The sequence below is a fragment of the Oratosquilla oratoria genome, chromosome 25 (genome assembly GCF_046742065.1).
Source record: "Oratosquilla oratoria isolate Oo_2021 chromosome 25, ASM4674206v1, whole genome shotgun sequence".
NCBI lineage: Eukaryota > Metazoa > Arthropoda > Malacostraca > Stomatopoda > Squillidae > Oratosquilla > Oratosquilla oratoria.
In genome coordinates, this window is record NC_134801.1 from 26,531,226 (window position 1) to 26,543,725 (window position 12,500).

General features: G+C 38.9%; 1 protein-coding gene across 1 annotated transcript in view; it reads right to left on the reverse strand.

Moving 5' to 3' along the window:
- Positions 1-12,500, reverse strand: part of LOC143038876 (uncharacterized) — a 259,742-nt gene that overhangs the window by 102,832 nt on the left and 144,410 nt on the right. The window contains exon 3 of the mRNA XM_076208541.1: positions 845-1,016. Coding sequence (XP_076064656.1) covers positions 845-1,016 — 172 coding nt within the window. The remainder of the gene's footprint in view (positions 1-844; positions 1,017-12,500) is intronic.

Genomic DNA, 12,500 nt, shown 5'->3' on the forward strand with positions numbered 1-12,500 from the left:
ACGTGCTCATCCATAAACACACACACACACACACACACACACACACACACACACACACACACACACACACACACACACACACACACACACACACACACACACACACACACACACACACACACACACACACACACACACACACACACACACACACACACACACACACACGCAGACACACACACACAGACATAAACATACAAACACACACACACACACACACACACACACACACACACACACACACACACACACACACACACACACACACACACACACACACACACACACACACCACGCACGCACACACACACACACACACACACACACACACACACACACACACACACACACACACACACACACACACACACACACACACACACACACACACACACACACCTCGCCCGGGGCTGAAATAATATCAGTATCGCAGCGCTGAGGGGTGTTACTCCAACTCTCGTGGGCGGGGAGTTGGGGGTGTGTGTGTGTGCAAGGTCATAGCATTACCCATAGATCGGACCTACGAGCTCTGAGCTCTCTTCCAGGAGGGAAATAGCTGTCGATCACGAGTCCAACACGTGATCCAAAGACCAAGTGAACACACACACACACACACACTATAAACACACACACACACCACGCACACACACACACACAACACACACACACATAAACACACACACACACACACACACACACACACACACACACACACACACACACACACACACACACACACACACACACACACACACACACACACACACACACACACACACACACAGATTACATCCCAGCCCACAAGACTTTTATGGTGCAAAGTCGACGAAGCACGAAAGCCTACCCTGAATATCCAAGCTGCTTGCAAACCACCTGGTTCATGTCCGAAGTCCAGGAGGAGGCGTCGACGAACTTCCACTGGCCCTTGTAGAGGACCCGGAGGCGTCCCACCGATGGGTCCTTGCCGTTGGTCAGTTTGAGGGTCTGTCCGGAGACCGGGGCTCCGACTTTCAACCCTGGGGAAGAAGGAAGAGCAGTACGTTGAAAACAGAATTCTTCGTAGTTCAACAAAGGGAGGGCATAGAAACATCAAGTAGGAAATTATTTCCACGTTTACACGCTCACGATCACTGGAGGGAAGGGCCGCAGACATTCTAATAAGAATATACGCCCGATTATGATTATAAGAATAGACGATCTGCGTGCATATATATACATAGATATGATATTATATATACGTACATATGTACGTGTGAAGATATATGTAATATAATTTATGTGCATATTCATATAGAGAAACGCATACATGTATAAAGGATATATACATTCACACAGAATACATACATCCATACAAATATGCATTCATATATACATACTATATTTATATGCACACATAGGCATACGTAAATATACTCGTATATACACGTATCAATTCATATATGCATACATGCATACATACTTTCATGTATATACGCACATATCTACATACATAGATGCATGCAGATATGCATACATGAATACATGCACGCATGCATATGCACCTACATATATACACTTACATGTGTTTATTAGAACATGATGTTTTCTCTAGGTGTAAAGATCACGGACCTCATTATCAGATTCAGGTCCTCGTGACCCAGAATCCAGCACTACCCCCCCCCCCCAAAAAAAAAGGGGGGGGGGATGAAGATCGGAAATTAAACGGGTCCCTCGATATTTTCCGGAGTTCAGTAGGTTTTGTGATATTTACTAGCGGGGGGTGGGGCTAGTATGTGTGAGTAAATTTTGACGCAGCCCGAAGGGATTTCTCCCCGTCCTCTCCTTATATGCAAGGGGGGAAGGAGAGGGGGGTCGCCGATTAAATGAAGCGGCCTTGCTGTGGATGTGCTGTGTCTTGCGACACTGCTTCTGACCCAGGGCGGTGGGCAGGGTGCAAGGATGACCCGTCATCCAGGAGGTGCTCAGATGAGAGGGAGGGTGGGAGGGGTGTGGAGTGTATTTAGGGATGAAATGGGTGGGAGTGTTTTTATGCCTTTCCCTTTTTGGCTACCTCCCTTGGAAGGGGGAAAAAGCCTTGGTATATGTATGTATGTATGTACTAGCAACAAAAACAGGAAAACTGTAGTGTTGTAATCTCTCGCTTGGTTGCTTCGTTAGTAAAACTTTACATTGGCGAAGGTCTTTTTATATTAGTTGCACATGAATTAAGACCCCATTTAATAACAATGCATGCTTGCAAATCGCCCAAAAACTTATCTATCCAGCTGTGGAAATGCGTACCTTTTTGTCGTTATAAATGTGCTATGCATGCATACATATATAATTGCACATATGCAGGTACTCTCCTAGACGCTCATACCTGATATATGTTATATCAGAATGATGCTAACCCCTTATCTAGGTTGGTGTTGGCCGATAGTCTTTTGTTGATGGAAATAACTTTTGATATAAGTGAGTGTCTAGATCAGTGGGGAATTCCCCACTGGTGGGGAATGGCGGAGTTGCCAAGTTGGGAATGACCGGTCGGACAGAAGAACCACTGTCTTTTTTTTTTTTAATTGATGTGTTTTTGTTTCTTTTTGTTTGTTTCTGGTGTCTTCTTGTTGTCACATTTCGTGCAAACAAAAATTAAGGGCCGTAAAATGGCACAAAAAAAGCAAAGCGTTTATTTACGTACTAAACACTGCATGGGTTAAAATCGAATTTGTCAAAGACCGATGCTGTGGTGGGAAATGGAGAGTTGGCTCACTAAAAAGTGGGGAATTGGAGAAAAAAGGTTAAGAACCCCTGGTCTAGATAGAGAAATGTCTTGTTTATTCTCAGGAATGAAAAATGTTCTTGCAGAGTCTCGATATGTTATTGATCAACCTTGAATACCCGCAAAAACATGAATACGCTTTTGTTATGTAAAAGAATTATTATTGCATCTGAAGTCGACGAATTTGCTGTTTACGTTTGTATTGGGTCACGTGACAGAAATAAATCATGTCACAACACTTCTTCTTGGAAGGAAAACTCTCTTGATGAGTAATTGTTTGTGGTATTTGATTCCTTGTGACAATCTTTTTCTATTTGCGGTTAGGTCTTTCTTCGTTTATATATTTTTTGGTTCATGCGTGCACTATCTTCTTAGCTAGTGAAATAATAAAAAATTACTGTTCATGCACTATGTGCCTCCATATTAGATACTGGGAAATAGTTAAAATATCTAACCTGCCTTCTGCCTCCTTTTTCACAGAAACGTTTGTTCGTATACATTTGTTTTGATTAGCCAAAAAATCAGGAAATCTGCAGTAATGCGTTGCAGGTATGACGTCATGTCGGACGATGAGGCAAAGAACTCGGCTCGGGAGACATCCCGGACCTGTATTTTCAGCCATAACCATTTTCTTCTTCCTCTTTTTTCTTCTTTTTTCATGTTCTTCTTCACGCTTGAAGCAAATGTTGGGTTTGACTGTCGCCAGTCTTAAGCGATACATGAAATCAAAAGTTGTGAAATTTATTGCCACAGAAATGACGATTAACAAAGGCCTATTTCGAAAATGACAGCATATTCAGACAAGTCCTTGGCACGTAAAGTTGTAAGGGCAAGTCATCATGATCATGTGAGTACAAAGTGCCTACGTGGATGGAATAGAAGACAGGAAGTGAGTAATATTTTTTTGACAAAGTACTGTGAAGTGGGGACGGAAATATTAAAAGAAAAGAATCATTCATGTCTAAAAAAAAAAAAAAAAAAAAAAAAGTGCCCATGTAGATGATGGAAAGGGAGGTTAGGCAACAAAAATATTTCCACACACTGCCGCGAAGTTCCAAGGATTTTTTTTTTTTTCCAAATCATCATCACGATCATTCGAGGAAAAATTGTAGATTTTATGTCTGGTTGGATCGTAGAGTGTGGATAAAATTTAAAGATTTTTTTTTTAATCTACTGTAGAATGAGAAAAGAATGTCGACGTCTTCACAGGAAAGTTATCGCACGCTACTGCTTTTCGCGTGTCTGTTGCTACGATGTGGACATGCAAGTATTAGACAAGTGAGGAAATGATGTTGGCCAAGGACAGTGATGATGGTGATGACGGTATTTATGCTATTGTCCATAGCAGTGATCAGGTTATGGTAGTGGCCATGGCGCTAGCAGTAAAGATTGTTGTGGAAATGATGGCCATTGAGATGATGTTAAGTGAACATAACATAAGAACATAAGAATGAAGGAGACTGCGAGAGACCATAAGGCCTACACTAGGCCTTTCGTATCCATCACCACCTGTCATCCCCATCCATAAAGTTGTCTAATCGTTTCTTAAAACAACTGATAGTTTCAGCGCTTACTACATGGTTACTAAGTTTATTCCATTCATCGACCACCCTATTAGTAAACCAATTCTTGCCTATTTCCTTTTTAAATCTAAATTTGTCCAGTTTATACCCATCACTGCGAGTCCTGCCCTGTTGTTTTATTATGATGACCTTGTTTGCTTCACCCTTGTTATAGCCTTTGATTCACTTGAACACTTCTATTAGATCACCCCGCACTCTACGTCTTTCCAGAGAGTATAAGTTTAGGTGCGAAAGCCACTTTTCGTAAGGCAAATTTCCGAGTCCATGTATCATTTTGGTCATTCTTCTCTGTACTGATTCTAGTGAATTTATGTCCATTTTGTAGGACGGAGATCAAAACTGTACCGCATAGTCGAGGATGGGTCTAACTATCGCTAGATAGTTTAATAATTACCTCTGCACTTCTATTCGTTACCGTCCTAGCAATGAAACCTAATGCTATGTTAGCTATATTCCTGGCGCTGATGCACTGCTTCCTGGTTTTAAGGTCCGGATTCACCAGAACACCCAAGTCCCTCTCGCACTCAGATTTTTCTAAAAACGTGTTCTCTAAATTGTATCTATTTTCGGGGCTGTGTAGCCCTACGTTTAACACGCTACACTTAGAGATATTAAAGTTCATTTGCCATTTCACCGACAATGTTAACAATTTATTAAGATCATCCTGCAGAATCTCTGCGTCGTCTCCTGACCTAATTAGGCGTCCTATTTTAGTGTCGTCCGCAAACTTACTAACATCACTATTCATCCCATCGTCTAAGTCGTTTATGTACATAATGAACAATAAGGGACCCAAAACCGAGCCCTGGGGGACCCCGCTAGTAACATTGCCCCACCTAGATTTTATTCCATTTATGGTGACCCGCTGTTTTCTGTTACTAATCCAAGCTCTAATCCATTCTAACACTTTTCCTCCTATGCCATGGGCTTTGATTTTATTTAGTAGTCTCTGGTGTGGTACCTTGTCGAACGCTTTGCTAAAGTCAAGGTAAATAATAAAAATGTGGTAACGATGTGGTCCAGGATGCAAGTTATGATTACAATGATGATATGAAGTAACTAGTGATGTGATTGAAGTGAATATAGTATGGAAGATGGAAGGCATAGTTATGATAGTCATAGTAAGGGTGGTGATACTTGTGAAAGTGGTGATTATGAAGATAGCGGGTCTTCTGCATGAGAAACCAACGGTGGATTGATCGATTTATGGGATTTTTAGTTGGGTAAAAACAGTATTAGTTGTGTCGGTGTTGGTGAAAACATGCTGATAATAGAAATAGCTCTAATGGATAGTGAGAAATGAATCTGTCGAAAGTCTAAATTTGTTCTCACTTTCAAAAAGGAGAATGCGAGGAGATTTAATCGATTTTTTTTTAATGTTCAAAGGCTTTGACAACATCAATGTAAAAAATTACTTGTTATTAGACCAATCAAATACAAGATGAAGTCATGATTTCAAAAGTAATTGGTAAAATATTTTCTTTGAACGAAAGTAAGCATTTCTTCTTTAACCGGGTTGTAAATGTGTGGAATTCGTTACCTTCCACTGTCGTTGAGAGTAACACAATAACAACATTTAAAAATCACCTAGATAAATAGTTAGACTCTAATCCGCAAATTAAATACTATCCCTTACAATAAAAGATCTGACAGCCGGCATTCAACTGTAATTGGATAGGATAGTGGTAGCAGTAGTGTTAGTTCAACCTCTATCGCCTAGTTGCCCTGTTTTCTTGACTCTAGCTTAGTATAGTAAACGCAAACAGCCTCGTTAGAGCCAGTAGGCCTTCTGTTGTTTGTTCTTCCTTTGTGTTCCTTTGTGTTGTTCACAGTGAGGCCAGGGGGAGCTTGATTCTGTTTGCAATATTTTAATCGCACACACACACACACACACACACACACACACACACACACACACACACACACACACACACACACACACACACACACACACACACACACACACACACACACACACACACACACACACACACACACACACACACACACACACACACACACATACACACACACACACACACACACACACACACACACACACACATACATATATATATATATATATATATATATATATACATATATATATATATATATATATGTATATATATATATATATATGTACATATATACATATACACATATACATATACATATATATGCACACACATATACACACACACACACACACATATATATATATATATATATATATATATATATACATATACATATACATATACATATACATATACATATACATATACATATGCATATACATGTACATATACATATACATATACATATACATATACATATACTAGTATATTTTGGGTAGTCAATTTTCTTGTAGACATGTCTTGTTAAAGACCAATGCTAAGTTAGTTTCAACTATCTTCTTAGTTGTTTTTTACATTCTTCTTATATGTTTCTTATAGCCCAGGGGTAGATTAAACACAAGTCTACCGAGATCCATGGTATATTGACACTAAGTATATAAATACAATCGCAAGCTTTCGGTTGTTACATACAACCATCTTCAGGCAGATAAAATGACAGGAAAATGTCCATGTCAATTATGCTAAGGGGTTACAAGATGACAAGGCTTTATGGTTCCAGTGAGGTGGAACTAGGAGAGGTTCAAGTCAGATCAGTACTTCAAAACCCTGACATAAGACCACACCTGTACTGCAGATATGTTGACGACATTTTCGTGGAAATTAGGAACAAATCCCACCTAAGAGATCTCCAACAAGCCATGGAATCTTCCTCAGTCCTGAACTTCACATATGAGCTTAACCTACATCACAAAATCTCCTTCCTCGACGTCCTTGTGAATTCCCGAAATGACCGACATGAAACTAAAGTGTACAGGAAGGACACAGACATAGGACGATGCATGAAAGCCGACAGTGAATGCCCCGATAGGTATAAGCTGAGCGTCATTCGAGCATATTTAAGACGTGCCTTTCGTAACTATTCTTCTTGGGACTTACTTCACACAGAACTCTTGAGACTAAAACAGATACTCATCAACAACAATTACTCAAACACTATCATAGACAAAGAAATCAACCTCTTTCTGACACGTACCCAAACTCAACAGGAACAAAAATCCACACAGACTATACACAAAATTTTCTTTAAGAATCAAATGACACCCGCATATAAAACTGGCGAAAGGGTCTTAAAAGAAATTATCACAAGGAATGTCACATGTATCAACCCACAAGAAAAATTAGCTATAATTATATACTACAAAAACACAACCGTCTCTAGCCTGTTCATGAAGAATAACCTGACAAAAGATAACAACTCCCTAAAGCAAGCGAATGTGGTATACCAATACTCCTGCCCCGAAGAAGGTTGTAAACTTCTACCTAACATGAATTGTATTGGTGTTACCACTATTTCACTTAGCCGAAGGCTCACAATGCATGCCCGGACATCTTGTCCAGCTACCCCCCCCCCCCCCAGTTATTATGATCTGACTCGAACCTCTCCTAATTCCACCTCACTGGAACCATAAAGCCTTGTCATCTTGTAACCCCTTAGCATAATTGACATGGACCTTTTCCTGTCATTTTATCTGCCTGAAGATGGTTGTATGTAACAACCGAAAGCTTGCGATTGTATTTATATACTTAGTGTCAATATACCATGGACCTCGGTAGACTTGTGTTTAATCTACCACTGGACTATAAGAAACATATAAGAAGAATGAAAAAAACAACTAAGAAGATAGTTGAAACTGACTTAGCATTGGTCTTTAACAAGACAAGTCTATATACATATACATATACACATATATGCACACACACACAGGAAATGGACAAAAAGATTGAAGAAATGCATAGAATGGGACAGTACTCTAGAGAAAAAACATTTTAGACCACTAAAATAGTGGAAATTACAAGAATGTATGGATAAAAAAAAAAAAAAAAAAAAACTAGAGAAGAACCGAGACTGAAAAGAATGATTATTATTATTATTTTTTTTTTTTTGAGAGAGAGAGTGAGAGAGAGAGAGAGAGAGAGTACTGGACCTGAGGCTGAGAAAATTAAATAAAGTATATGAATAAATAAATGAATGAATAAATAAATAAATAAATAAACCAAAAAAAGAGAAGAAAATTAAAAAAAAATTAAATATACTAACATAGACTGCATGATTTCAGGACTAAACGAATTAAATGGCTATAAGTCAATAGAGAAACCAGACATAATGGGAATTGTAGAGACAAAATTAAAAGGTCCACTACCGTTAAATACTGTGGGACAAGGTCTAAACAACCATTGGGCGAAAAATAGAACTGAGAAACAGTGTGGAGGAGTCATGTTTTTAACTATGAAAGTTTTAAATGTGACAAAGATAATTGAAGGAAAAAATAATGTGGAATTGATTATGATTAAAGTTGAAAACAGAAATATGAAAAGAAGAAATTTTGTAGTAATATACGTGCCCCCAAAAACACAGTCTTAGACAGATAGTGATCATTCCAAAATACTGGAAGACACAAAGAATGCATTAATTGAATTACTGAAAGAAGAAGAAAACATAATAATTATGGCTGACTAACTCAAAAGAAATATGTTGGGAAGAAATGACAGTGAAAGATGGAGAAGAACTTTGGGGAAATGTTCTACTGGGTATGACCATTGAATACACATTGACTCAATTTAATATTTACATCAGAGCCTGCAATCGTGGATAAAATGGAATATAAAACACTAATTGGAAAGAGTGACCACATACTAATAGAGTTCGAACTAAAAGAACAGATTGATTTGAGAAGAAATGAGAAACATAGAAGAAGAAGACTGTATAACAAAACGGATTCTGAGAAACTCAGAAAATTCCTTTAAGATGCGAACTGGGAAAACTTCTTAAATAAAGAATGGAATAGACAAATACGTACTAAAGAAGAAAGAAGAACGGGTGTACATAAAGTGCTGGTACAACAAAAAATGTAGTGAAGCTAAAGATAGAAGAGGCAAAGCCTGAAAAAGGTAAAAAAAAAAAAAAAAAAAAAAAACACGAGCAATTGGCAAATATAGATCAAGCTAAGAAACGAATACGTAAAATACGCAGAAAAAAAAAATACGGAAAGGACATAATAGAAAAATGCAAGAACTAACCTAAACTATTCTACAGGTATGTGAGTGACAAACTACAAGATAAACACGAAATAGTGAAACTGCGTGAAAGAAATAATGAATATATAGATGATGTAGAAATTGCTGAAATTATGAACAAACATTTTAAATATGTATTTACAATTGAAAGTACACAAAATTGGGAGGCAGGACAGAGAGAAAGATTCCCTTCCCCCCGATGAAAGAAATAACTGTGACACAGAAAGAAATAAGGGACCAAATAAAAAACCTTGACGTCAGAAAATCACACGGGCCGGATGGAATTGCAAATTGGATATTAAAAGAATGTATAGATGAACTAACGGACAAAATACACAAGATAATTGATTTCTCACTCAAGGAAGGAAAAGTACCACAAGATTGGAAAAATGCAAATATTGTACCAATATACAAAGGAGGGGACAAGGAAAATCCAACCAACTATAGACTGGTCTCCCTTACAAGTACAACAGCAAAGAAAAAAATGCAAAAGAGTTATCAAAAGTAAATGGATTAAACATTTGGAAGAGAATAATATACTAAATCCAAAACAATTTGGATTTAGACATGGAAGATCATGTGCCACAAACTTGATTTGCTTTTACTCGAGACTAATAGAAATAATGCAAGAAAGGGACGGATGGGTAGATTGTGCCTTCTTAGATTTACAAAAAGCATTTGATAAAGTACCACACAAAAAGATACTAAGAAAAATTGAAACAATAGGTGGAGTACAAGGAAAGTTATTGGAATGGATGGAAGATTTCTTGAACAGGAGAAAAATGAGGGTGGTACTTAGAGACAAGAACTCGACTTGGGAAGAGATGGAAAGTGGAGTCCCTTAGGGTTTTGTATTGGCTGCAATAATGTTTGCTATGTACATAAATGTCATGGATGAAGGTGCGGAATGTTATATGAACTTCTTTGCAGATGATGAAAAACTACTAAAGATTGTGAATCACTACAAAATGACCTGGACATAATAGAAATGTGGGAATGGAGTAGAAAATGTAAAGTGAGCTTCAACATCAAGAAATATAGCATAATGGTATTTGAAAAAAATAAAAATAGAATATCGGGACAATATGAAATTGGTACAAAAGAAGTTGAAAAATTTAACTCGGAAAGGGACCTAGGAGTAATCATTAGCAAAGACATGGCACCAGACAACATATCAACAAAATAGTCGGAGAAGCATTCAATTTACTAAGATCAATGAAGGTGGCCTTTCCCTACTTGGATGAAGAAATGGTAAAGAAAATATTAATTACATTGGTAAGACCAAGATTGGAGTGCGCTGCGACACTATGGACACCCAGTGCTAAAAAGAATATAAAGAAATTAGAAAGAATTCAAAGAGCAACGACAAAGATGGTACCAACACTCTCCAAATTGACATACGAACAAAGATTGCCCAAATTCGAACTACCAACCCTGGAACAAAGAGAAAGAGGAGATCTACTAACCATCTACACAATTAGGAAAGGTACTTAAGGCGTAATTGTGTCGTCTGCCTCGAAACGGGACAGACGACACAAGTACGCCTTAAATACCGGCCAGATCCCCAAAAGCCAACATTCCGATCTCTCCCACCGTGAAGACAAGATCCACTTCCACGCCACTGAAGAATAGTCAATGTGACTCGAAATCGCGATATGGCAGCCGAGATGACCTCCTACGGAGAAATCATCTTACATCTTGCAAGAGAGAATAAGTCTATCTTGCGTAATAAGGAGAATATACCAAAGAAAATTCAACATGCTGAATTACCTATCACTTTTAATGAAACATGTTTGAGAGAAGACCTCCTGCCCATATATACCCTTAATATACATACATACATACATATATATATATATATATATATATATATATATATATATATATGTGTGTGTGTGTGTGTGTGTGTGTGTGTGTGTGTGTGTGTGTGTGTGTGTGTGTGTGTGTGTGTGTGTGTGTGTGTGTGTGTGTGTGCATACATACATATACTCGTATATCTGATCATCCAACATCTAGGGTTCTGTTTGGAGTTCTCCTTCCAGACCCTCTTATGCTCTGATTTCTCGTAGATTGAACTTGCAGAGAGCAGGATCCCTATCCTCATCACTCCGCTTCATTTAATTGCCTGTTACGACGCGCAGGGTGAATACAGTGGCAGAATTCTTTTCCTCCCTGCCACAGGGGGTAGGACAAGGTAGAGTTAAAGAAATGGCAAAGGACAGTTATGAGGAGACAATATAAAGGAAGGACAGTTGCAGTACAAAAGTAGCATGTGTAGTTCCGGTCCATAGAGGTGGCTCGAAACAGTCCCTGAAACATTGGCTATTTGTTACCATGCAGCCAATACTCCTGAAAGAATAGCAAAAATTTGTCATATGCAGTGCCCGCAGCTTTTCCTTTGCAGCACTATCTTTCTGCTACCCGGAACTCCTCAGTACCACGTGGTCAGTCGAAGCTCACCACCAAAGGATTTCCTTCTAAGAGAAGCCTGGGACTTAACCAATGGACTGAACAACAGGAAAATAATAAACAGGAAGCTACTACGTGGTTTTGGGCTCAGGTCAAATAGGAAATCCACAAGTGGTCCAGTCGAGATCCGGAGGGAAAGACAGTAGCTTAAGGTTAGAAAGAGCTGGTAGAGAGAGGGGGAGGAAGCCTGCAGAGGAGGCATTGAGGGAAGGGAGAGGAGGCAGTAAGGCAAGAGAGGGGGCTTGCAGAGGAGGGGACGTGACTGGGAGGGGAAGAGGCGGCGACGAAGACGGGTGAAAAGAGGAAGGAGTCCAGAGGAGGGTGTGATAGTAGAAATTAAGTTGTTTTGGGGTATAGAAGAGTATGTGGAGGTGGTGGGACAGAGAACCTTCGAAGAGGAGGAGAAGAGGGAGGCAAAATGAAGCGGAAATGAAGACCTATGAGGAGGAACAGGGTGGGACAAGTAGCTCTAGATTAATCGAAGTCGTAGAAGGGACTCAAATATTAAGGGAATGGGGACAGGGTTAAAAGAAA